This window comes from Salminus brasiliensis, chromosome 20 (genome assembly GCF_030463535.1).
Source record: "Salminus brasiliensis chromosome 20, fSalBra1.hap2, whole genome shotgun sequence".
Lineage (NCBI taxonomy): Eukaryota > Metazoa > Chordata > Actinopteri > Characiformes > Bryconidae > Salminus > Salminus brasiliensis.
In genome coordinates, this window is record NC_132897.1 from 30,851,786 (window position 1) to 30,877,401 (window position 25,616).

At 40.5% G+C, this 25,616-nt stretch overlaps 3 protein-coding genes across 8 annotated transcripts in view; 2 read left to right on the top strand and 1 right to left on the bottom strand.

Annotated features, from left to right (window-relative positions):
• The window catches only part of clip1a (CAP-GLY domain containing linker protein 1a), a 39,739-nt gene extending 32,499 nt beyond the window's left edge, over positions 1-7,240 (top strand). For 4 of the 5 annotated variants that reach the window (XM_072664935.1, XM_072664937.1, XM_072664939.1 and 1 more), the window contains 5 exons: positions 895-1,012; positions 1,856-2,012; positions 2,373-2,425; positions 5,921-6,048; positions 6,323-7,240. In XM_072664935.1, the coding sequence (XP_072521036.1) occupies positions 895-1,012; positions 1,856-2,012; positions 2,373-2,425; positions 5,921-6,048; positions 6,323-6,551 (685 nt within the window). In that variant the 3' untranslated portion in view covers positions 6,552-7,240. Of the gene's footprint in view, positions 1-894; positions 1,013-1,855; positions 2,013-2,372; positions 2,426-3,590; positions 6,049-6,322 lie in introns of those variants that run through there. The other variant, XM_072664938.1, reaches the window with a different exon arrangement.
• The window catches only part of gtf2h3 (general transcription factor IIH, polypeptide 3), a 161,960-nt gene that overhangs the window by 124,997 nt on the left and 11,347 nt on the right, over positions 1-25,616 (bottom strand). The gene's annotated exons all lie outside the window — the stretch shown is intronic.
• Positions 12,201-25,608, top strand: LOC140542107 (D-amino-acid oxidase-like). 2 transcript variants are annotated; one of them, XM_072664952.1, is made up of 11 exons: positions 12,201-12,215; positions 15,165-15,360; positions 16,554-16,668; positions 17,571-17,647; positions 19,103-19,168; positions 19,371-19,425; positions 19,596-19,700; positions 19,884-19,966; positions 23,858-23,975; positions 24,399-24,497; positions 24,599-25,608. In XM_072664952.1, exons 2-11 carry the CDS (start codon positions 15,167-15,169, stop codon positions 24,728-24,730), a joined length of 1,044 nt encoding a protein of 347 aa, XP_072521053.1. In that variant the 5' UTR covers positions 12,201-12,215; positions 15,165-15,166; the 3' UTR covers positions 24,731-25,608. The 2 variants fall into 2 exon arrangements, with proteins under 2 accessions (XP_072521053.1, XP_072521052.1); XM_072664951.1 differs by lacking the exon at positions 12,201-12,215 and having other exon boundaries at positions 14,974-15,360.

The window sequence follows — 25,616 nt, forward strand, 5'->3', positions numbered from 1 at the left end:
TTGTTCTTTTTTTGAGTTGAAAAATGATCCCATCATCAAATTGTATGTAGTATTCAGTATGGTGGAAACATCTGGCTCCAAAGTCAGTGAAAATTTAGTGTGCTGTCAGTGAAATTATTTGACGTGTCCAAGATAAATTTAAACTTTATCTTTACTACCCAAACGAATTAAGGCTTTGCTGCAGATCTCTTAATTGTAAACATTGCACTACACACATTGTACTGTTTGCTTTTTGTGAGCTTGTTCACTGCTGTCTGTTGTTCTACTTGCAGTATTACTCTCATATGTATTAAGCACTGTCTTGTGTTTGATAAAGTCTTGGGTGATATCTAAAAATAATCACTACAGTCATCACCCCTTACATTAGTTACATTGCCCTAATACTCTGGCCTAGTCTGATGCTCACGGACTCACTCAGCAGAATGTTGTAATACTGTGTTGTCACTGCATGTTTAGAGTTATGGTAATACTCTACACTAAACATTTTCCTCACTTTTTTCTGTCCACTGTGTGAGACTGCATTTTTAATATTTACTACCAAAAATGATTTGTCTGTGTGTTGCATAGTGATTGTCAGATTTAGTGCATTGAGGCACATGTTAATTTCACTTCTCATTTCAAGTATCTTAGCAGAAAAGTAGACTGGTTTGAGAATTGAGTAGAAAGCTATATGGTTTAATACAGCAATATGACTTTAGTATAGGGATGACTCCATGAAGGCTGATTTGATTATCTTATTGTTGTTTTTTTTGTTTTGTTTTTGTATGTTTAGCTTACTTTTTTTTACTTTAAAATGCATTTGACTTAATCTAGGGCTTTAAACACATTTGCATGTTGTTTGAATTCAATTGTGTACATCTTATTTTATTTCATTGCTTTTTTACGTGTTAACAGGGAGCATGTTCTGAAAAGTGAAATGGACAAGGAGAAAGCGGCGCTCCAACAATCTATTAAAAAAAACAGTGCCTTGACCTTAGAAAAGGACAGAGAACTGGAAACCTTAAGAAACGAGGTATGGTCCTGTGTGTGTGTGTATATATAGATAATTGTGTTATTTCTTTATTTTAGTTTCTGAAAGTCTGTCACATTTTTTGGAAATCAAGAGTATTAGTTGTATTAACTTAACTAACTTTTCTGAAAAAGCTGTACACTAGATGTTGGAACATATTTGTTATTTATTCACAAGAACATTAGTGAAGTCGGGTACTGATGTTGGATGATTAGTTCTGCATTACAGGCCACATTCCCTTGCTTTTCTGTAGTGATTTTACAAGCATAGCACAGCAACTACTCATTTTTTGCCCAACCCACAGATAGGGTTTTTAATAGTTGGATCAAACATGAAATACTTTGATCAAATCCAAACATGAAAATAGAGCCCCATTTCCCTGGGCCTTGTTGGTTCCTTTTGTCTTATATTTAAATTTCTATGTAAATTTTAATGTCTTTGTGATGGTGGGTGAGGAAAAAGTTCTAATCATTGTATGATCACCAAGGTCCAAGCCCTGTGCATAATTATGGAGCCAACAGAGCAATGTTTTTTATACTGGCTTCATTTTCAGTAAATGTGGGGCCTCATAAGGGGTTTTGAGACATGACCGGAATTTGCATTGCATTTACAACTAAATAATTCCACAGCAGTTTCCCCTGAATTTGTGTCTGTAGAATGTCTGTAGAATTTTCATGTTAAAATCACTGAAGTTTTGTCTAAAGGAACATTGATTCTTCTTAATCAACCTTAAAGACTGCATCAGATCAAATAATTTGTACTATTGAAAATGGCATACTTTAGTAATGCATTGGATTTCTTGTAGTTTATTAGCACATCAAAGTTACATAAATGTATGTGTTGTAGTTATCGATGCTTCATGGGGACAATGCTACAGCAAAGAAACTTCAGTCCACTGTGAAGTCTCTAGAGGGTGATAAAGTTCAGCTACAGGACCGATTGTGCACTCTGGAAAGAAGCTTAGCTGAGGCACAAGCAGGCAAACCTGGAGACGTCCCATCAGGTATTCATTCACATATCTTTCCGATATAATACAGTGTCCGTTAACTAGGTCAGATTGCTTTGTATTACAGGGTTTCCCGGTTTTGTTCAGCAGTAGCACCACACAACTGCTGACTTAATGCTGTCATTTGAAAAATAAATAGCTAAAAAAATGATTTAAGAGAAGGCTTCGGTGAGACTGTAGAATACTGCCTCACATTATCATTCCTAACAGTAATATTTGGGTCTGCAAGCAATTTAAAAGGGTTGCAGATCTAGTTCTTCAGAAGTCAGAAGTAATTAAGAATTGTAATATAAAAACACTGATTCTAATTTAATGGCAGTTTAATAACTTTAACATTACGCATTCCTGTTTTGGCAGGTTCTTCTGCGGTGGACCAGTTGAAGGAGGTGAAGGAGACAGCGGAGAGTCAGGTATTTAGTGTTTTTGTTTGTTTGTTTTTTTACCTGTGTACCTCAACACATGTCCAAATTCAACAGGAAAGCCACAAAGTCATTTTCTTGTAAAGGTCTTGGGTCAGTGCAACAGTAACTTAGCTACTTGTTGATAAAAAATACAAAGGATGCAGATGATATAATAATCAATTAAAATAAAGATCCACACTTCACTTCTCTAGAAGTACTATACATTTAAAGTATATTAAAAATAAAACCTCTTACCCATGGAACAGCCTTATGTGATGTAATGTGATGTATTAAGACACTTATTTTTAATATGTACTACATCGCAGTGGTGTGCAGACTTGGTAAGAGGCAGGGGCTGAGATATTTCCAAAGACACTGTTAAAAAGTCTGTTAAAAATTAAAGACACTGTTAATTTAGGAACTTTGCTAGTGGTATGTGAAGTATAGCACTACACACTTTAGGGCACAGGTCTGGTGTTTTGAACTGGCAGGTAAAACACAAACTTAAAGCTTAAGGCAGAAGTTTAGGAATGTGAAACAGCAGCACTGCACACTTTACTTATATATATATATATATATATATATATATATATATATATATATATATATATATATATATATATATATATATACTCTTAGTTTTATATCTAAATTCCTTTCACCATATTTTTCATTCCCTCACTATTTTTAGTATTGAATAACTTTCTACAAAATTACTTACAAATCAACATGGAGTTATGAGTGAAATAGTGAGATTATTTCAGAAATCCGTTTGGGCCAAAGAAAGCAATCTGTGGAAGTCCTCTTTAGCTGTTCGATAATAAAGTTAGAACTGACATACTGCAGTTACCAAAAAAACAAAGTATAATTAATATACTTAGTATAATATAACAAAGGAAAACATGTCTTGGTTGATCATCCATGTTTTAGTTAACCAAAATATCATTGATTTTATTTTCTGTGAAACCGTTTCCTTCAACTCTCTGCATCAGAACTTTATCCATTGCTTGGATTTTTTTTTTCCCCCCATTTGTCAGAGGACTCTAGGTTGTCTGCGAGAAGCTGGGTCCCTAAATTTTCTAATCCTCTGTTTTGTCTCTTCCTGTTCTCGTCCCTCCTTTCTTCTTCTCCTTCTCCCTTCCTCCTTGATGTTGGCAATGCTTCCTTCAATCAGGCAGCGGTTTGTAACAGTGTCTCATCCACTTCATTTGTGCATGTGCTTCAGTTTCTTTCTGACTGCTTCAGGGCTGCCAACTTTTAGCAAGAGTGAGATTTCCCCTTTTTCTCCTGTCTTTCTGCTGCTGTTGTCAATTGTTTTTAGAGCAGGGTCCCATTTTATTATATTTCATGTATATTTTTCTCCCCCCAAAATAAGTTTCTGGCAGCATCTTTACCTGTTTCACTGGCACGAACCATGTTCCAAACAGCCTGTAAAAAAATGTACTTTATTTAAAAACATTTTCACATACATACTCCTTGTAGCAATTTAGTGATTTGGCTGTTTTCTTCCCTGCCCACTTCCTAATAAGCCATGTCTCTGCACATTCATCATCGACTTGCAGACTTCAGATGTGCTGAGAAAATGGGAGACCTGCTAAAATTGAGGTTGAAAGCAATGTTCCTAATGTTTTATTTTTTCATGGGGAGTGGTGGTAATGTAGTTATTACAGGTGCTACTTAGAATAGTACATTTTGCAAAGGAAATGACTCCAGATTATAATATAAATGAACTCCAAACATGTAAAATTGCAGGGGAAAAGTAGGTTTTGGCTGCATTGACTACGGGCTGTACATTTTCAAGCTAACAAATGTGTAAAAAAACACCTTGCATTCACCAACAGCTAGATAGATTAAGCTAACTGCAGTTACAAAATTTGTCTGCTTGCGAGCAGATTAATATATTGCATTGTTTTTTTTTTGTTGTTGTATTATTATTATTATTATTATTATTATTATTATTTAAATCTGATAGAAAATCCAACTGGTTTTAACATGGTATGTTATTACTTCTTTCTTAAAGTAAACTTGAGACCTATTAACTATTTAAATATAAACCTTTCCGCCTAAATGTATTAGACAAAATTCTTTGTATTGATAGCAGTTTAAGAGTATTTAGTCTGAAATAACTGTCCGTTATTCACAAAAACCAAAAGCCTTAGAGGTTAGTTTAGTAATAGCTAATTGGTAGTTATTTACACAAAATACTTTATTGGTTGTTTGAAGCATTGACCGTCTAAACCCCTTTAATGAGGAACAGTACTCTCACTGAGTTGCATTAGAGTTGGCAGCCCTGCTTTTTCAGTTTTGGTCTGTGTCCAGCGCTGTGTTTACCTGTTCAAATCAAAGCGATGTTTAATACATTTGCCATACTGTAAATAAGTTAATCACAAACTGTCAAGTAACAGAGTGAGTATGTTATGTGTATATTGGTGTTCTAAACCAGCTGGGTTTGAAGATGTAATTCTGTTTAGGTGTTTTGTTTTTTAAAAACCCTGTATGTTTTCTGTAATGCATGTCATTGCATTATTCTAGGAAGAAATGTAAGGGAGCGTCCCTCTCAGACTGATCTGTGGAATTTACGGATGTGGTTGGAATTTTACATACACTCATCATGGACGTGAATGTCATGGCAGTGTTAGGCTTTCAGTGATTTTCTCATTTCTTGGACTTTCCCATTGTGATGTGTCCGATGACTGCTGTTCAACAAAACTTTTTTTTTTTTTTTATGTTGGCTTGGAGAAGCTACCCGCTGTAGTCAATCATGATCATGATCAACAGGATGCTAAGAGGCCTTGGCAAGTTGAAACATTTTGGAACTTCCAAACCACTTAATTAAATATCTAAATGGGTGTATTATTTTGACACACGATGCCTGTTGTCCACTTATAGAAACAGTTAAAAGAAATCTTTTTTTTTAATATTGCCTTAATATTGGCATAATATTCATGCCTATGACGAGTGTATGTAAACTTCCGACCGTAATTGTGTTCTTTATTTTTGATGAGAGCTTGGAGATAACCCAGATAAACCAGGTTTGTTGAATGTGCCAATGTAGATTGTAGAATAAAAATTAACTCGTCTTATTCACCCCCCCTCCCCCATTATATATCATAAATGAGACCAAAAAGAACATAGAGTATGCAACAAATATGCCCTGAACCAAACTGTACAATACATGAATGTCCAATTGCACAAAATTTGCTACTGATCCAGTCACACTTAAATATTGGTTTATGTCCATGTGGTGTTATAACCAGTGATCAGTGTTGTGCTCCATACTTGTTAGACAGTCCTTATGAGTGGTGTAAAACTTTAAAACTGTGTAGTTCAGTGGATGAGCCGAAACTTCAGCGTCAGTGTCCCTCACCTTGCGTATGGGTGTAATTTCCTGCTTATTGGCTTTATTTTCAGTGCTGCTTCTGTCCCAGGACTGGTGAGAGACGCTGTACTACTTTGCACTGGTTGTGGACTTATCATTAATGAATCTGTATCTTTGTGAGGCAGATTGAATTCCTGAACTCTGTAATCGTGGATCTGCAGCGCAAAAATGAGGAACTGAAAACTAAGCTGGAAAAGATGGCTGAGGCAGCGCTTAATGGCAATACTGCCAGTGAGATGGATAATCATGACAGGTAGGCTCTTTATTTTGCTTTTCTATACCATATGAAGATTTTGATGACACCAAAAAAAATTATTACTGATTTGTAGGTTAAAACTGAGTATGTATACAGGAAACTTGGTTTTCACTTCATCTCTGAACTCGTACACTGTAAAAACATGTCCGTGTTTTTTATATTTATGATTTATATAAAATTATATTCCTTTTTGATTTGCCCGTTTCACTAAACCAAAAAAAAATACTTGACACTTTACTCAAATTTGCTAACGTGCCATTTCTGTCTGCAGTCTGTCTGAAGCTAAAACCAAAAAGAAACCCCCGCCACGCGTTTTCTGTGACATCTGTGACTGCTTTGACCTCCATGACACGGAGGACTGTCCCACGCAGGAGCAGATGCCTGACTCCCCACCGCACACCACGTACCACGGCAGCCCCAATGACGAGAGGCCTTACTGCGACATCTGTGAGATGTTTGGCCACTGGACCGAATCCTGCAACGATGACCAGACTTTCTAAATCCTGCCCTCTTCCTTTTCCCCATTATTTAATACCTGCAATACCACACGCGCCTTCAGTAACACATTGCACAAGTGTGTTCATCTGTGTGTAGTGTGTGTGTGTGTGAGACTGTTTTTGTTTGTCCACTGGTTTGCCATGCCACACGGCACAATCCTCAGTTTAAGAATATATAAATATGCTTGTGTCTATGATTTAATGGGTTAAAGATACCTGCTATTGCTGTAGTCCTCAATCTGAAAACGTTTAACTTGGCCATTCTTCGAAACCGGTTTAAAATAAGATCATTTTGTATCGGCTCTTTTTGTAAAAACCCAGTATAGTTTGACGGATAATGGAGATGATGGTCTTATCCGTTAACGATCTAACAGAGATGTAGAGTGGAGGAGGAAAGAGGAAAAAGTCTGCTTTAAGCCAATAGTGCGTTTTTGCATCTCTGAACTGTTCCAGTGACATAACAAAGGGCACGTAATTCTGAATGTCGAATGAACCGCGAGAAAAGGCGCTCTAATCCTGATGCACTTTACTCCCTGATCCTCTCTCCCATTTCTAGCACTCTGTAGAACAAAAAGAGAGTTTCAATACGAGCAGAATGTTCTTCAAAATATCAATGCTGTTACTTTATAGTGACTTGTCTTTTGGAATATTATATCTGTACAAAAAAATAAAGGAATAAATATTGTTTAAAACAGGTTTCCTTGCTCTTAAATGTTAATTTTCAGCTTATGGTTCCTTCTTCTTTCTCCAGACATGCTGCTGAACCATAGGCCTAAAAAGTTCCATAATGAAACAAAACATGAACTCAAAACAAAACAGTCCAGCAATGTGAAAATGTTGGGACACCCCCCACATTTATTACTACTTCAGATCAGCTATAGATGATTAGAACCTCATTAGAGAGCGTTCTGGAGGAGCCTGTCTTATTTAAACCTCAGACATTTTGTTTGCTTTGCAGAGTAAGTTCTTACCATGGTGACATCTAATGAGCTCTCTGAGGCCATCAGAAAGAAGGTTGTAGATACAGAGGAGTCTGCGAAGGGATTTATAAAGATCTCTGAACAATCGGAAATCATCCGTTTCACTGTCCGCAAAATAATTCAAAGTACAGCTTCTACCATCAGAGAGAGACCACACATGGGGATTTTTGTGGGAGGTGTGCAAGGCGGAAACTCTTGCTGTCAATAAAAACATCTGTGCAAGACTAAAATTTTCCAGAGAACACCTAGACCAAGACCTGGACATCTGGAATAATATGATTTAGACCAATGGAGTCTAAAGTTCAGGACCTGTTTGGCATGAACCAGACAGCTTTCCAACATATATTCTATTAGGAATTCTTTACTGGGTCTGAAGAGTGCTGGAGAACATGGGAGACCATCTGTTACTTAAGCTGAAACGTCACACAGCTGAAAGAAGTCTGCATGGAGGAGTGGGAGAAGCTTTCTCCCAGCTGAACTTCTCGAACAAGAAAATAGTACTTATATTAATTACATTTTACAATTCATTTAAAAAAAAAAACATTTCTTCAGTTTAGTGTGTTCAGATATATTACCTCCATCTCTTAATATTGTTTTAAGGAGATCAAATGTCTTAATGTTTAAATATATTTTTAAAAATGGGGTGTCGTTAACTTTTTCACATGACTATGTATGGAAAGTTGAAAGTCTGTACTTTAATCACATCTTTTTTGCTTTATTTCAAAATTCTTTTTAGGTGGTGTACAGAGGCAATATTACAAACATTGTGTTACTGTCCAAGAAACTTATGGATCTGGGGATACAATAGATCTATCTCTTTATCGTTAATATAAAGAACACATCTAATATGGCTTATAATGCTCTCACACCTCTCCTTGATTCTCTTTCAGCTTAGATCAAGACCTTATTTTCCAACTTCTTATTCCAAATTACTGTTCCACATTTAACGGTGCAACTGCTCCGTTTAATAATAACGCAATAAAATAATAACTCCAAAATAAAAATTTCAGCTGCAGAACTCAACAGTGGTGCATCATTATGCAGCAGCCAAAGCAGTGCCTCACCTATTAGCAATTATCTTTCTATTATCTCTGTATGCTTTGAATATATTGAAGATATGATGGCACTGCTGAGTAGCATAAGAAAATTTTAAGTAATATTCTACATTATTTCTGGGGATAAACACATCCTGTGTGCTGTAGGGAACATAAGGGTTTGGCTTAGCAGGTGCTGTGGAATGGGATACAGCTTGTATTCTGGCACAGAATATGTCATATAGAATCAAATGACGGGAAGCCGCTGACTGGGATGTCACAATCGGCCAGCTGTTGTGACCACGACAACAAGACCATCAGTATATATACATTCTTGCGATAAGCTGATTGCCTCATTGTCTCCTGGCGTGCAGTGAGTACTGCAGATTAGTACATTTACTGCAACTGAATTTGTTTTCATTGGACAGAATTCATTTTCATATGATTTTAAAATATATAATTTGTTAAAGGCGTCCAATTCACTTTTTGTAAGATCCAGTGAATGTTTCCTTGTGGTTTACTAGCTCTCTGGCCTGTGACTTGATGAGAAACACAACACTAGTCCAGTCAGTCAGCAACAGAGGGCCTTCTTGGGCTCTGTTTTCGAGTGTGGTTGCAATGGACTCTGTTATCCAACAGTGCAATGTAAAATGGAAAGCGAGGATCTACTAACTTAGGGACAATTAGGGAAAACATGATGGATAACGATGCCCGTGCAGAGGCGAAGGTGTCAAGCGATCTTGCTGTGACCCATGACGTTTATATTTTGTTTACTAAGCAGTCAAACACTATTAAGATAGAACATATACAGGTCTCTACACCCATAACTCCAATCGTGAAAAGCCCTTATAACTACACTATTTTTTTTTTTTTTACAATTACTTATGACAAATCATTCAAGTCATTCCTGAGCTCCAAAAGAATAGAAACGACTCTTTGCTGCCATTGTAAGGTTTTACTTTTTTTTTTTTTTTTTTTTACAGATAAGATTCAGTATGAGCCATACAACATATCTCCTCAACTTTGTGGCAGACAGAAGAGACCTGCAGCCTTTTCTCAGAAGGTAAGTGATTTTTTTCTAAATGTGTGCCATAAGGTTTGCATTTCCTGACTGCTGTTTAACAAAATTATACATAAAATGTATTGTTCTCGGGCGCAGAGTGGATTCTCAGGCCATGCTGCTTCGCCATCAGCAGCCGGAGTCTGAGAAAGCAAAATTGGCCATCTCTCCTCATTATCACTCCATTGTGATTCTGGCTGGCAAAGGCGCCTGTTGGATCTGGCAGTACGAAAAGAGGCGACTGCTAGTTCCACGTGTATTGTAGTTCTAGTTAGTGGGTGGGTTAATTGGTTCAGAAATTGGGGTAAAAGTATTGTTCTTCTCTGGATCTCATGTGTTATATTTATATACTTGTTATATTCACTGCAACGTCCTGCTTTCATTTCAGGACTACAGGATCAACTCGCGACCTTGAGAGTGGACTGCAGACTGGATTCCTGATGAAATGGACAAGGTCACGGGGTGATCAGCTTCTGCAGCCAGTGAGTCAGCCAGTAGCTAAGGCTTCCATTGTTCAGAAAGGCCTCAGCCCTGTTTCAGATGTGGTGAGTACAGCTTATTTATTATTGTATTATTTTATTGTATTATTGTATTTGATGGTGTTTATATGTTTGTTTATTTGGTAAACAGCATGTAAATGCTGTTTAAAACATGTATATTACAGGTGATATATTACAGGTATAAGCTTTACAGTTTTCAACCATAAATGGGTGAAACCTATAGAGTAAAGGAGCTGATTTGTCTATTTCTCTCCCTCTCAGACTGCAGAGCCAAAGCATGATGGCTGGCCCGGGGTCCTCTGTGATGTATGTTTGTTTGGGAGTGGAGTTCTTCTCCTTCGCTGCCTCAGACAGACCAAGTAAAACCGAAGGACACTCTTCATCACATGCTCTAGCTTAGGGTGTAAGCCTCCACAGACAAAGAGCTGCACACAAAATAAAGGATGGATCCTCTTGTCCCTTTTGTTCTCGCCTTCATCCCAGCTGATATATGGTTGAAAATAGTTTCAATAATGTGATCTATTGATCTTCAGGTGACAAACCTGTGGTGAAGAGACTGCAAAGAGCTCCAAAGACGCCAGCAGTCTTGTCTGTACTCCTTATATACAGTATATAGTATAATCAGTGTACTCCAGCTGAAATTGCACTTATTACTTATTACTTACTTACTTACTTATTGTTACATTTTACTTTGTGTAATATTTGAGTAAAGTAGAAAAAGAAACATTTATTAAGTGAGAAATATTAGAATGCTCTTTTTTGTTTGGTCAAGAATGTCCAGGGGGTATTCCTGCCTTGCGCCCAGTGTTTCCGGGCAGGCTCCGGACCCACTGCAACCCTGACCAGGACAAGCGGATAAAAAGATAAATTTATGACTGAATGATAAAAATGGCTGCGGGACGTCTATTAAGAAAAAGAAAATACCTACTTTATTTGAACAAACCGACATTAAATGCATCTTAAATATGAGAATGAATCATTAACGTTAAAATATCACTGGGTCAGGCCTATATTTATATGTGTAGTGGCTATGCACACAGTTGTAAAGCATCATAAACTATTTGAGTCTTAACAGCAAACCCCTTGTGGAGAATTGTATATGACAAGTCTGTGTGAAGGCATAAATGCATCTAAAGTAGTGCTCTGTTTTGAAGGGGGTTTTTTTGCAACAGTGTGGGAAGCCTCTAAAATCTACAGGAAAGTGTTGACACAGTTGTGTATTTACAGTTGTGTATTAATGAATAAGAAGATTTTCAGAATGCTAGAAAAAGGCTACATTTGTCAGAACAGAATTGAAAATGCTCAAGGGTTTGTTTTTTTATTCTTCTACGAAAAAATCACTCATACTCTTCCTACTCTTCTATCCTAATCCTACTCTTTGGGCTGAAAAATCTTTATAATGAGAGTAATGGAAAAAAAGGCGGAAAACCCTTCATTTCAGCCATTAAGAAGAGAGTTTTTTTTTCTGGTATAGGTCTGGTACAGAGCCTTTCAGTTGAAGATAAAAACTGAAGATAAAAATCAGTAATGCTTTTGTGTATATTATGTTCTTGCTTAAATAGAACATTTAAAGGATTTGCTATGTCTTATACATTTTACAGTCAAGTTTAGGCCTAAAACTTATGTTGAAAATCCATTCATAGTCAGTGTTTTATGAAAAAATTGTTCCCAAAGAACATTATTTCAAATTTCCCACTGTTTTACTATAACAAAACTCAAGAAGATACATGGTAAGTTAACTGGTGGTTTTGAATAGTTACCAAACTAGTCGGTCAGTTTACACTTTTTACTTTACTATGAACAAATCCACATAAACGATTGAGAAATATGAATCTGGTTAAATTGGTGGAATTTGAATCACTGTTAAATGATTTACCTGTACTTTCTTCTCGCTCTATGCGTTCAACAGACCTGATCTTACAGCACATGTTGTAAACGAGTCAGGAACAGAACAGATCAGCAGGTAGTGCTGATCGTGAACGCAGCATATGGCAATGCAAAGCGTTTGAGGAGCTCTTGAACGCTGCACGTCCCACTTTGCTTCCCCCCCTTATTCACTTTCCCGGAGTTGACACAAGAGCAACAACACTTGGGTAAGACTCTGGGTAACACTTCTCGCTGACACCCTGTTACTCGATAAATGCGATTAGTAAAATTCTAACAGTGCCATTCATGTTTTGGTTGGTTTGGTTGTGAAATGCTAGCTAGCTACTTTTCGAGCGAATTCCTCGGTCGACCTTAACTGCTGCAGTAGTTCTCGTCTGTCTCTGCAGTGTTCTGGAAATGGAGATGCTTAATTTGAGCCCTTTTAGTTCAATAAACAACGAATGTGTTGATTAAGCCGTATTAAGTTATAAAAGGATATATATATATATATATATATATATAAGCAATGCTGTATATAGTCTTCTGCAATGTTTTTTTTTTTAAGTTATTTAAAAGCTATTTAAACCTAAAACATTATTACAATATTTTCAGCAAGTCCTAATGCACAGTTACTCTCTCTTTCATTACATTAAAAAAATAAATAATTAATGTGCAAAATTATAGGAACCTTAGAGTTAGAAGTTGGCCCTTGCAGAAATGACAGTGATTTATAATTTGTGTGATTATAATATTGTTTAGATATTTTTCTCATGCTGTTAAAGTTCTCTATGTCTATATAACTACATGTTTAGCTGTTGTTGTTGTTGTTTACAATTCATTATTTAAAGAAAATGTGTCATTTGGTCAAGGGTGCCCAACTTTTGCAGAAGACTGTACGTAATATTTTACATTTACATTTATGGCATTTAGCAGACGCTCTTATCCAGAGCAACTTACAAGGTTACTCGTATTACAGAGGAGGGCCAGTGTAGTGTTAGGAGTCTTGCCCAAGGACTCTTATTGGTGTAGCGCAGCATAGTCACCCAGACCGGGAATCGAACCCCAGTCTCCCACATTGTGTGGTAGCTCAGTGGCAGGTAGTGGTGTTATCTGTTGCGCCACACCAACAGATATAGAGAGATACAGTTGCTTTGTCACTTTCATGCTTTGTGTCGTAACCCTCAGAAACGTATAACCCACACCTATTCTTCACATACAGTATATTTCTAAAAAAGTGTTATCTATGCATTTCATGGCAGTAAAGCCATACACTAAAAAGTATTGGGACACCTGCCAGTTCAAAAACTATTTCAATGATTTTAACTAGATTTTGGAAGAGCTTTGCTGTGAGGATTCGATTGCATTCAGTGACAAGAGCATTAGTAAGGTCAGGATGTTGAATGATGGCCACCCGACCTCATCCCCAACTCCCCAACTCATCCCAAAAGTGCTGTTTGGAGCACCGTCCATCATTCCGGAGAACACAGTTCCACTGCTCCACAGCTCAATGCTGGAGGGCTTTATACCCCATTTAGGCTCATGTATATCTGCTCCACAGAGTCTTACTCTATTGGCAGTACTTCTCTACAGAGACTAGACTAGCTGTATGTGGGTGTGCATTTGCACATCTGTGTCAGCAATGGGCGAATCTTAAAGTAGCTCAGTGCATTTATTAGAAGGGGTGTCCACAAAAATGTGGACATATAGTTTGCAACATGTAACGTTCACAATCAGAATAATTATGGGATCAGCCAGCCTATCAAAAATATGTGCTGCAGTTCATGAGCTCAGATGCAGAGGCACAGCTAGTCTTGCACTATGTTAAATGCAAGAGTTAAACCTGCAGTGAACTAAAAAGAGGGTTCCACTTGGAAGCAGATTACAGTCCTCTTGTTTGGTCCACACCTGACAAGAGGTGGAGTGTTCCCACCGGTCAAAACGGACTAAAGAAAAAGATACAGCGCCCTTTAATTCTTATTCTGCTGGTCTGTTTATTAGAAACACTTTAAACACACTTGTGAAACGTAGTGACTCCTAAAGTTCTGTCAGTCTGTCCATGTAATGAATCAGGAAAAAGCTTACAGTGTTAATTAATCATTATCTATCCATGCAGGGTTTATCAGATAAGGGCTGAATGACTGAAGTGGCACAACGCATGTGAAATGTAGCTTTTAGAAAGGACTGTCCTACAAATGAGCTTTTTTCGGTGATGTATGGAGTCCTGTGGTGCAACTATTGCATTGGCCTTTGGGTGATTATCCGGTGATGCCACAGCCATCCGTGGCCAGGAGTAGGATTACTCAGCGCGTTTACTAACTTTATGTGTACTGATCGCTCAGTTTGATTGGAGGAGTCCTAACTAGTGGATGGAAAATGGGAATGACTAAATTGGGGAGAAAATTGAGGAACCCACCCCTCAAAAAAACACAGACCTGAAACACTTTCATTTCGGAGTGAGTGTGCAAGGCATTCTGGCCTAAAACTAGATTTTAATACGGATACTATATGTGTTTTCACTCAGCAATGTCTTTTTTACTACAGTACCCAGCAGGTGAAAAGGGCAGAAAAATATCTTCTTGCATTTGCATCGTAGTTTACACTCTTTAATCTTGAATAGTGTTTGCATTCATCTAAGTTTTCAGATTTTATAAAATAATTCTATGTTTTCTATCATATGGGCCCTTTAACATTCATCAGTTGCAGGCGCTCTGTTGAATGCTCTGCAGTTTATCTCCTAGGGCCAGTTCCCCAGACCCAGATTAGGCCGAAGCCTAGACTGAAAACAGTCACCACTTGGAATTACAGTGGAGTCCATAAACCTCTTCCCCTACATGGAAAAAGCTGAGTGTTAGAGTTTAAGTTAAGTACAGTATGTAACTTATATAGTTTACAGTTTAACTACATTACAACATATCCGTTCACATATTCACTCAGCCTTTGTACCTCTTTTACAGTGGTCTCTACCCTAGTCCTGCAGTATCTCTTGTTTTACACATTTTCGTTTTTTTCCACTATGGTCCGATTCAGAGTGGTCTTATTAATGAGCCAGTAAATCGAATCAGGTGTTTTGGGATCTGGGAAAATGCCACAATATGCAGAGTTTGGAGCAGACTTCTCTATTACATTATATACCTCTATAGTCATTCTTCTTCTGTGTGATTTCTGTGTCATTGCAGCCATGCGAGTGGCGGTCATCGGAGCGGGCGTCATTGGCTTGTCCACTGCCCAGAGCATTTATGAGCACTACCATGAAAAAGTCAGTCCCCTGACCATAGAGGTCTACGCTGATGTGTTCACCCCTTTAACCACCAGCGACGGAGCGGCAGGACTGTGGCAGCCCTATCTCTACGACGAGGGCAACGTCCAGGAAACGTGAGGGCTGGCAGTGTTACAGCAGGGTCAAACTCCAGTCCTGGAGTGCACTCGCTTGTTCGCTTAGATAATTATACACTGAGCTAACACATTTACCAAAGCATTTACTGTATAGATAGTGGGTTTATAGTTATAGACCGTCTGTGACTGCTGGTAATTAACCCCCATCTTAAGTGTCTCTACTGTCCAAAGAAGGCTTTTTGCTAGATTGTGAAGCATTGCTGTGATTTGACTGCAGTGACAAGAGCATTATTGAGGTTAAGATGTTGGATGATCACCACCTGACCATCCATCTCTCCCCAGCCTGTGCCAAAAGTATTGGATAAAGCACAATCTTTCCATATAACACAATTCCACTGCTCCACAGTGAAATCTGGGATGGTGCCAATAGGTTCCTGGTAATCTGTTCCAGTAAACTCTATTCTGTTGCAATTCTGTATTACAGGGACCAGACAAGCTGCTTTTCAGCATGGTTCGATCCCATCTCTGGACAGTATTTGTAGCTTAAATATGGGGAATGGTGTCAGTTTTTTAATGGGGTATTCTAGCCTAAAACTTTACATTTATTCTGAATTCATGATTAGTTATTGTGTTTGCATCAATCCTCATTCTCCCACTACAATACCTAGATTCCATTGGGAATTCATCCACAAATAATAAAGAAGTCCACCTATGTAGAAGATAATAATGAACATAGACTTGGTAATCAGCTTCCCAGTATGAAACTAGTTGGCTTAGTAGAAGCTAGTCTGAAGAACAAAGCTTGGTTTCAGATTTCTCTAGGACGTCCCTCAGCCAGCACATCATGGATGTGTTCAGTCCCATCACCAGCTCATCTGATTTATCATCATTAAGCACTAATTTACCAAACCAGCTGTTGGAGAAGATCAATGACTACTACTAGAGTCCCTAGCTAGTGTAAATGACTAAATTTGGGAGAAATATATATGAAAACACTGTGTGTAGTTTGCGCCTCTTTTAGTAAACCTGCCCTAATCCAACCGAGTAGCTGTAGTGAAATACTCTTGACTGACTAATCATTTACGGATCAGTTGTGTCCAGCAGTCCATCCAATTTTGTCTTATAGTCAGTGGACAGATAATTGTTAATAATTGGTGAAAGGACCACTGCAATGTTCTGTGCTGGAGGTTCTTGGCTGATTTTATGAGTGTGTGATTCTGATTCTTCTCCAGGAAATGGAACAAAGAGACGTTTGATTACCTGTTGAGCTTCCACAGCTCCTCAGAATCAGTGAAAATGGGGATATTCCTCCAGTCCGGCTACAACCTGTGCACCGAGCGTGTTCCTGTAAGACCACCTTTTCTTTTCTGCTGTCGAATTTCAGGTCTCATAAATGCAAGGTATGTCCAGATGAAGGTTTGTAATGATACTAAAATCTGCGGACCCTGGTCCATTCTTTGTACGTCTGCAGATAAGCCATCACTAGTTGTGTAAAATATGGCCGGCTACAGTAAAATGACTTTTACATACATGAATAATGTATTATGAATAATGTGACACTCTGGTGTTCTGTATTTTTATAGTGCCAACATTGATCATGATCCAGTTTGATTAACTGACCTGATTATTTCGTCTATTAATTAACACCTTATTGTGACCAATGTCATAAATCATTTAAAGGAATTATTTTAATGTATGTGATGATTTTAATGTTTTATGTTCTTTTATGGGCTTATTTTTCATTATTTGGACCTGCACAACAGCAGATTAATAATAATTATTAATAATAATTAATTCAAAAAAATGTTAAGTAAAATGGAATTGACTGTAACCTAATAATAGCGCCCTTTTTTTTTACTTTCGAGTACATTCAATTTTTTCGGCCCACCTTAAGTCAGTTACATTAAAAGGCATGCCCAAAGAGGAAGGCAACAGTTTAGTGATGTTAGTTGACCACTGGATTTATGCAGTTATCTGTCTTATCTTTTCATTTCAAACCCAAATGTCTTTGTTTAAAACCTTACTTTTCCAGTACTTTCAGAGGAGACTGATTGTGGATGATGTATAAAAAGTCTGAGATTCGTTTATGGTTTATCCAGTATACAAAGGATGTAAATACCCCCAAATTACAATTGACATTTTGCACTGCTTAACCTCATAGTCACCATAGTGTCCAGTATGTTGGTTGTACAGAATTGTTTTAATGGACTGCACTAAAGCTCAACTTGTGTCCATGTCTCCTGTTGCAGGAGCCCTCATTTAAAGATACTGTGTTGGGTTTTCGTGAGCTCACCCAGCGCGAGCTTGATGTGTTCCCTGGATACAGGTACTGGATACAGTGGACTCATCAGACTTAAGGCCAGAATTTCTTATATTAAACCAACATAGGTGTCTAAAGTTTGCTTCTTTTATAATGGAAGGTTATAGCCGCATGCTGAGCATCATTAGCTCATCATTAGGGTTTTATTGTTTTGTGAGATTCCATTTTCTGATTTACGAGTAAAGCCTTCTTTTTTTAATTTGTCTTGAATGTGGATGAGACTACAAGCACTACAAGCTCGATGAGGCTGAGGGATATGATGCTGCACTGCAGAACATTAAATAACATGGCAAATAACACATGAAAAGCAAGTTTTAGGCCAGAATGCTCCTTATATCGTTTTTGACATTGTATCCATACTCTTGACATAGTTCTAGGCTAATGCACATGCAGTGTGTGCATATTTGTCAATGCTGATGCCAGGACACATTAATAAAATTGGGACTGCATCGATATTCCAGGAAAAAAAAGGTGCAAACTCGAGTAAATTTCCTGAAGACAATGCAGTGTGATTTCACAGCTGAAGTTCCAGGTAGATGCTAGGTGGTTGCTATGCTGTTTCGAGTGGTTGCTAGGGTGTTGCTTGGTAATTATGTTGTTGCTAAGTGGTTGTTATGGTATCACAGGTGGATGCTGTGGGGTTGCAATGCAGTTGTTGTGCTCTTCCAAGGGCAACAAGCAATGTTTGTTGCCCTATGTTGTTGCTAAGCAGTTGCTATGGTGTCTCAGGTGGTTGCTAGGATGTTGCTGGGTGCTTGGGATATGGTTGGTAGCGTGCTGCTAGTTAGTTGCAATGCCATTTCTCATGGTTGTTAGGGTGTTGCTAGGTCAGATAGCTGCCGGTTTGATTCCAATATCATTTAATACAACATTTACACCTGGTCACTTCATGCGACTAGTATCTGGATTGTTTCCTGGTAAGATTTTATCCACATGCATTTAGTAGCCAAATGCGTCCCTGGTTTGACAGACTAAAATCCGATCACTGTGTGGGACAGAATATGCAAATTAGTTTGTTGCACTGCAACTATAACTGGTGTTTGGGTTGTTCTGGGAGGGGTTTTGTTGTCGAATGTGTCTCAGACCACCCCCTAAAGTGGGTTGAGTGATCGGGTTTGTATCTGGCATTTTTATGTGGCTCATCCTTATCCAGATATAATCCTGAATCTCAAGACACATGAGGTTACCAGGTGTAAACGGAGTCTTAGGGATGCTAGTTGGTGGGATACTAATCCTACTAATCCTGGTAGCTCCAGTGCAAGACTAACGAAGCAAACTTCAGACAACAGACATATAACTGATTGACTACATTTCATGGTCAGAACATTATATATGTGTGCTCTGTTCTGACAGGTTCAGTTAAGGCCATTAATTTAATATTTGGACATAATACTTTTATGGAACCTCATCTAATCTGGTATGGTATTTATAATATTTTATTTTTATTTTTTTTTTTTAAAGCTATGGCTGGTTCAACACCGCTCTAATGGTGGAGGGGAAGACCTACCTGCCGTGGCTCATGAACTGGTGCGGAATTTAAGCCATGAAGGACTTTTATTTTGTGAATGAATGAATGAACAAAATACGATCTACAGCACACATGTGCTCTGTGTTGCATGGTTTTAGTATGTGGAATGATGTGATATTTCACGCAGTACATGCTGTGTTCTTGCAGGTTTGGTCCTGATCAACTGAACAATGCTTAATTGTGTGCTTTCTCTTTCTACAGGTTGTCACAAAGAGGCATCAAGTTTTACCACAGGAAAATCACTTCATTTAAAGAGGTCAGAGCATCCCTGTTCTCACAACACTCACTGATTACAGTGACTGGCGAACTTTTGGATTAAGTATTTACTATTGTTATCCGATGGTAGCATAGTGACCACCTGGTAACACCCTAGCAACCATAATCAGCATGTTTCCTGTCTCGTGTTTCTCCCTTTTTGCTAAGTAGCTGGCAGATGGTGGTGCAGATGTCATCATCAACTGCACCGGCGTTCGATCGGGGGCACTACAGCCTGACCCTGAGCTCACACCAGGCAGAGGCCAGATTATTAAGGTCAGAATAAAATGTGTGTGGTCAAAACTGTGAAAATGAAGAGTAATAATAATAATAATAATTAAGAAGCAAACTTTGGCTACATTTACACTAAAGTGAAATTTGAACAAATTGTCACATTGAATCTTAAAATCATTAGGATGCGCAGGTGGTCTTATGCACTCTTTATTTTTCAACTACTAGGTCGATGCTCCTTGGATAAAGCACTGGATTCTGACACACAATTTCACGACAGGAGTTTATAATTCACCATACATCATTCCAGGGTAAGCTGCCCCATGTACTCGGTGGGTAAAAAAAATCCACCCCTTTACATTTTATTTGTTGGCAGCTTTTATAACTGCTGCTTTGGGGAAGTGGCAGAGCGTCTGTCTCGCGACGCGGGACATCCAGCACGAGACATGGACCCAGCAGAGCCATTTGATTTAGAGCAGGCAAAGGTCGCTCTAGTTAGTCAGGGGGCGATTGCAGGGAGGCATGAGCAGGCCCTGCAGCAGATTCTTTCTCAGCTGCAGGGTCTGACCACTCTGGTAGCACAGCTCACTGTCCAGCAAACTCCTGAACCTCCCCAGGAGGCCGTGGCTGCCGAAGCAGCTGCTGAAGCATCCGTGGTGCCTCGTGCTGAACCCTCTCTACTGGCCCAAGAGCGCTACGCTGGTGAACCTGGAGGCTGTAGAGGGTTCCTCTTCCCAAATGTTCGCTGGCTTTCGAGCAGCAGCAGCCATCCCGCTTTCCATCAGAGTGTGCTGAGGTGGTGTATATCATCTCTCTCCTCACCGGTAGCGCATTAGCCTGGGCCACCCTGATGTGGGAGTACCAACCTGACGTATGTGCCTCCGTGGCCCGGTTTGTGGCGGCGCTGTTGCAAAACCTTTGACCTCCCTGTCCGCACCTGCGTCAGGGAAAACGCCATCGAATTCCGCACGCTATCGGCGGAGAGCGGATGGAATGCCAGCGCTCTCACCTCAGCTTTCCACCATGGTCTAAGTGAGGAGCTCAAGGATGAGCTGGCCTACCGTGACCCTCCCACCTCCCTCGATCGGCTCATTGAGTTGGCCCAACAGGTTGGTAACCGTCTCGAAAAGAGGCGAAGGGCGCGGAGTGGCAAAGCCTCTCAAGCTCCTCATGGCCCACCTGCTGTCTCAGGCTCTTTTCGGGGGTTAGAAGAGCCTCCTGACAGTGGTGTCCAGCCCATGCAGTTGGGGCACACTCGCCTGCCACGGCAGGAACGCAAGGCCCGCATGCGCGAAGGCAGGTGCCTCTACTGTGGGGTCTCCGGGCACCTCCGTTCTGCGTGCCCCGAACTCTCGGGAAATGCCAACGTCCGTCAGGGGAGGGGAGACCACTGACGGATCTGACGGTTCTCCCTCGGGCCCAGGGGGTGTTCCTCAATGCCACGCTAGTGTCAGGGTTGTCTGAGGTCCGCCTGCCTGCCTTTTTGGACTCTGGAGCGGCAGGGAACTTTTTAGATGCTGGCCTCACCAGGAAATTGGCTCTGCCGCTGGTCCCCTTGAGGGAGCCCATGCCCATAGCAGCCACAAATGGTTGGTCACTGGAGCCCAGGGTGGTGTCCCACCAAACGCACCCTCTCACGCTGCGAGTTGGTCCTCACACCGAGCGGATAGTGTTTTTTATTATCAGTGCTCCTAACTTGCAGTTGGTGCTGGGTTTCTCTTGGCTCCAGCATCATAACCCCCATGTGGACTGGCTTTCCCGGTCTGTCTTGGCATGGGGGCCAGTCTGCCAGTCCTCATGCCTTAAGACCCCCAGGTGTACTGTGGGTACTGACACCAGTCCCGAAGGTTTTGACTCCTCACGAGTCCCAAAGGAGTACTGGGACCTTTGGGAGGTGTTTAGTAAACGGCAGGCCCAGCTGCTGCCCCCCCACAGACCCTTTGACATCGCAATTAACCTCCTCCCTGGCACTACCCCCCCCAGGGGTAGGCTGTTTTCGTTGTCGGCACCAGAGCGTCAAGCAATGGAGGACTATGTCTTCTTCTATGTCGGCTTCTTCTTCGTGGGGAAGAAGGATTAAGGGTTGAGGCCCTGTATTGACTACAGAGTGGGATCAAAGACCCCACCCCTACCCGTTACCCCTTATAACCTCAACCTTTGAGGCACTGCAGCAGGCCTTCATCTTCACCAAGCTGGACCTGCGCAGTGCCTACAACCTGGTCAGGGTCAAAGAGGGTGATGAGTGGAAGATGGCGTTCATCACCCCGTCTGGGCATTACGAGAACCTAGTCATGCCATTCGGTTTGATGAATGCGCCCACCGTCTTCCAACGGTATATCAACGAGGTCCTCCGGGAGGCTTTGGACAGGTACGTGTTCATCTACTTGGATGAAATTCTCATCTATAGTAAGTCTGTAGACGAACACGTCACTCACGTCCGGCGGGTTCTCCAGTTGCTTCTGGAGAACCACCTGTTCATCAAACTGGAGAAATCACAGTTCCAGTCAATCTCCTTTTTGGGCTTTGTTGTGTCCCACAACACCCTGCGCATGGACCCGGCCAAAATCAAGGCTGTGGAAAACTGGCCCAGGCCAACCTCTCTGCGCCTTGTCCAGCGCTTCCTGGGGTTTGCCAACTTCTTCCGAAGGTTCGTGAGGAATTTTGGCTCCGTGGTAGCCCCTTTGACGAGGAAAACGTCAGGGAGGTTTGTTTGGTCCATGGAGGCCCAGGAAGCGTTTGACACCCTAAGGCGCCTGTTGACCACAGCCCCTGGTTCTCCAGTTGCCCGACCCGGAACTTCCGTTCATAGTGGAGGTGGACGCCTCTGAGGTAGGCATGGGTGCAGTCCTCTCCCAGTGGTCAGGCCCTGGCCAAAAGCTGCACCCCTGCGCCTACTTCTCCCACCGCTTTACCCCGGCTGAACGGAATTATGATGTAGGTGACCGCAAATTATTGGCGGTCAAGCTTGCGTTAGAGGAGTGGAGACACTGGCTTGAGGGAGTAAAACATCACTTTCTGGTCTGGACGGATCACAAGAATTTGGCCTACATCCAACAGGCCAAACATCTTAAACCGCGCCAGGCCAGGTGGGGATTGTTCTTCACTCGGTTCGATTTCGTATTATCATTCCGACCGGGCTCAAAGAACAACAAGCCCGATGCTCTCTCTCGCCAGTGGGAGCCCCCTCCTCTATCAAGCACACCCACGACTATAGTCCCCGAAACCCGGATTGTGGCGCCCATCCGATGGGGACTAGAGGACGCGATCAAACAGGCTCACCTCACTGAACCTGATCCGGGTGGTGGCCTCCTCCTCACCTTCTACCTGGTCTGACCAACTGATTTGGGCGGAGTACGCACAGAACACCCTCTGGCACTCCTCCCTGGGAATGTCACCCTTTCAGTAGCGCGCCGGCCCGCCAACACAACGGCCTGGGTTCAAACCCCGCTGTAAGTGAGCACCACATTACAGTTGTGGTCTCATCTGGTTTTTGACAGTCAAGGTGGTTGAAAAACTGGCCATTCAGGTGAAACCATACCCATGACCAGCATAGCATATTTTTCATTTGATTTTCTGGTTGTCATAGCAAAAATCTGTAAAATGCTCAGAAATAAGACTCCTGAGACTTCACCTGAAAAGACAAGAGCTGAAAGGTTTCTCTACACCTTGGCTAACCATCAACAGACAATGAAGACTACAAAAAATCTTAAAAATCATCCAAATGTCAGGTGTTTTTTTGATTTATTCATCACTTGTTAATTTGTTAGCTTTGGATCCTATAGCTAACGAGAGCAATACAGCAGTATATACACACAATGGTGACCATTTGCAGCCCTGTATGTACCCCTAAAATGATGGGATATCCCAAGTTGTGCAGAATTGATTTGAGGAGCATTCTAGAGAGTTCTGACTAATGGTGTGAGCCTGCACGTTCACTAGACATGAGCCCAGTCAAGCATTTGTGGGATATTGGGGAGAGGTCCATTCGCACCTGAGATTCTGCACCTACAAATACCATGGAGCTGTGGGTGGCTGTCCAGACAGGATGGCTCAATATCCCTCCAGACCTCATACCTTCACTTGTGTAATCGATGCCATGTTAAGCTGCTGCGCTTCACCAGGCTAAAGGGGGGTCCTACATGATACCAGATCCTGTCCCATGTCAGTGTGTTTGAAGACTGACTATTTTTATACTTTTTCAGGAGTCGTCTTGTGACGGTCGGTGGAATTTTCCAGAGGGGAAATTGGAGTGAGCAGGACAATTCCATAGATCACAAGAAAGTGTGGGAGGAAGCCTGTGAACTGGAGCCAAGCTTAAAAGTATGGAAATTCTAGTTGAATTTCTGTATTTGTGGGGTACTTATTGAATACGGTTGAATACCGTAATTACAGTAATTATCTGATTTTGCCAAGCATGATGGGAAACATTGGGTTTCTTTATGACTTAATGTATTAGTACTTTCAAAATCTCATACAGGGTACAGTTATCCTATTGTAAGAAGACCACTCAACACTATGGGTCTGAATGGAGGTGAAGCTAATCGACACAAAAGACAAAAATAAAGCAGCTAAAAATTATGATTTCAGAACAGTGCCAAACGTCAACATCATTGAACATAATGACTGAAAGTTAAATGGTAAAAAGGGTGGTCTCTGTCTTTTAGACAGTACTGTGTGTTCATGCATGCTTGGGACTGCCCAACAGCCAGTGTTTTACATCAGTGTGTTCCTGTCTCTTCTCAGCATGCCCAGATCGTGCAGGACTGGACTGGTCTCAGGCCGGTACGCAGTAAAGTGAGGCTGGAGAGGGAGACGATGCGGTCTGGATCCAACACATTTGAGGTGAGAAGTGGCTAGAGGGTATTTACTGAGCTAAAAGGCAGAGAAACAACTTTTTGGCCTCCTGGAATCGCTTTAACTTTTCCTCTCTCATTTCATATCAGGTCATCCATAACTACGGTCATGGAGGCTACGGCCTGACGATCCATCGAGGCTGCGCTGAAGAAGCAGCTCGGCTTTTTGGAGAGATCCTCCAGCAAAAAGGCCACCAAACGAAGCCTAAATCTAGATTGTAATCCTGCAGATTACTTTGTCCCAAGTGGTAGGTTTGGGTCCAAAATGAAGTACTTACTGCTTAAAGCAGCCCCCTAACCAGAATGAAAAAATTTACCACCAGCATATGTGTTATAAACATACCTACTGCATTCAACAGCAATGCCGAAGTAGACCTAGGAACGAAATATTCCAATTAAAAATTTCTAATAATGAGACCACCTTCTAATGATGTATCTTGAAGGTGGGAGGAACATTTGAAAAATTTAACTTGATTTGATTACGAGTTTCCAAGCTGTTGGCAGCAATACTAATGAGCTCAAATCAGCATTTTGAAGAAAATTCAAAGTCACTCAGTGATGTTGTGTAATGTCAGAGGAGTAATGTCAAATAGGAGTTCTTGTAGTGCTCAACATAGTGTCTGTTTACGGATCAAATCAAAATTTTTGAAATTGTTCACATGCCTCTAAAAGAAAGAAATGGTTGGAAATAGATATGCCTGAAACTTGAGATATTGTTTAGACATGGAAGGTGTTTATAGGTCTATAATTTGTTTTAATGTTATCATCACTATTGCAAAAAAAAAAAAAAAAAAAACCTGAATCAAATTTGTCTACATTTGTGTTGTAGACATTGTGACCATATACCACCACTGTAAAGAAATCTCAGTCTAAAGTTTTACTACAATTAATAGTTTCACAGCAAACTTAATTACTTTGAAGGACTTTGGTTAGGCCTGTATCTCAACCACTAAACTATGAAGAATAAAAAAAATAAAAGAAATCAGTGGAGTTCCCATTAATTTGCTGTTAACTGTAGTAGAGAGGACATATGAACTGTGACCTACACTACAGTGATCAAACGACTGTGAAGATGCAATAAACAATAATGATGAAAATGATGAAGAAA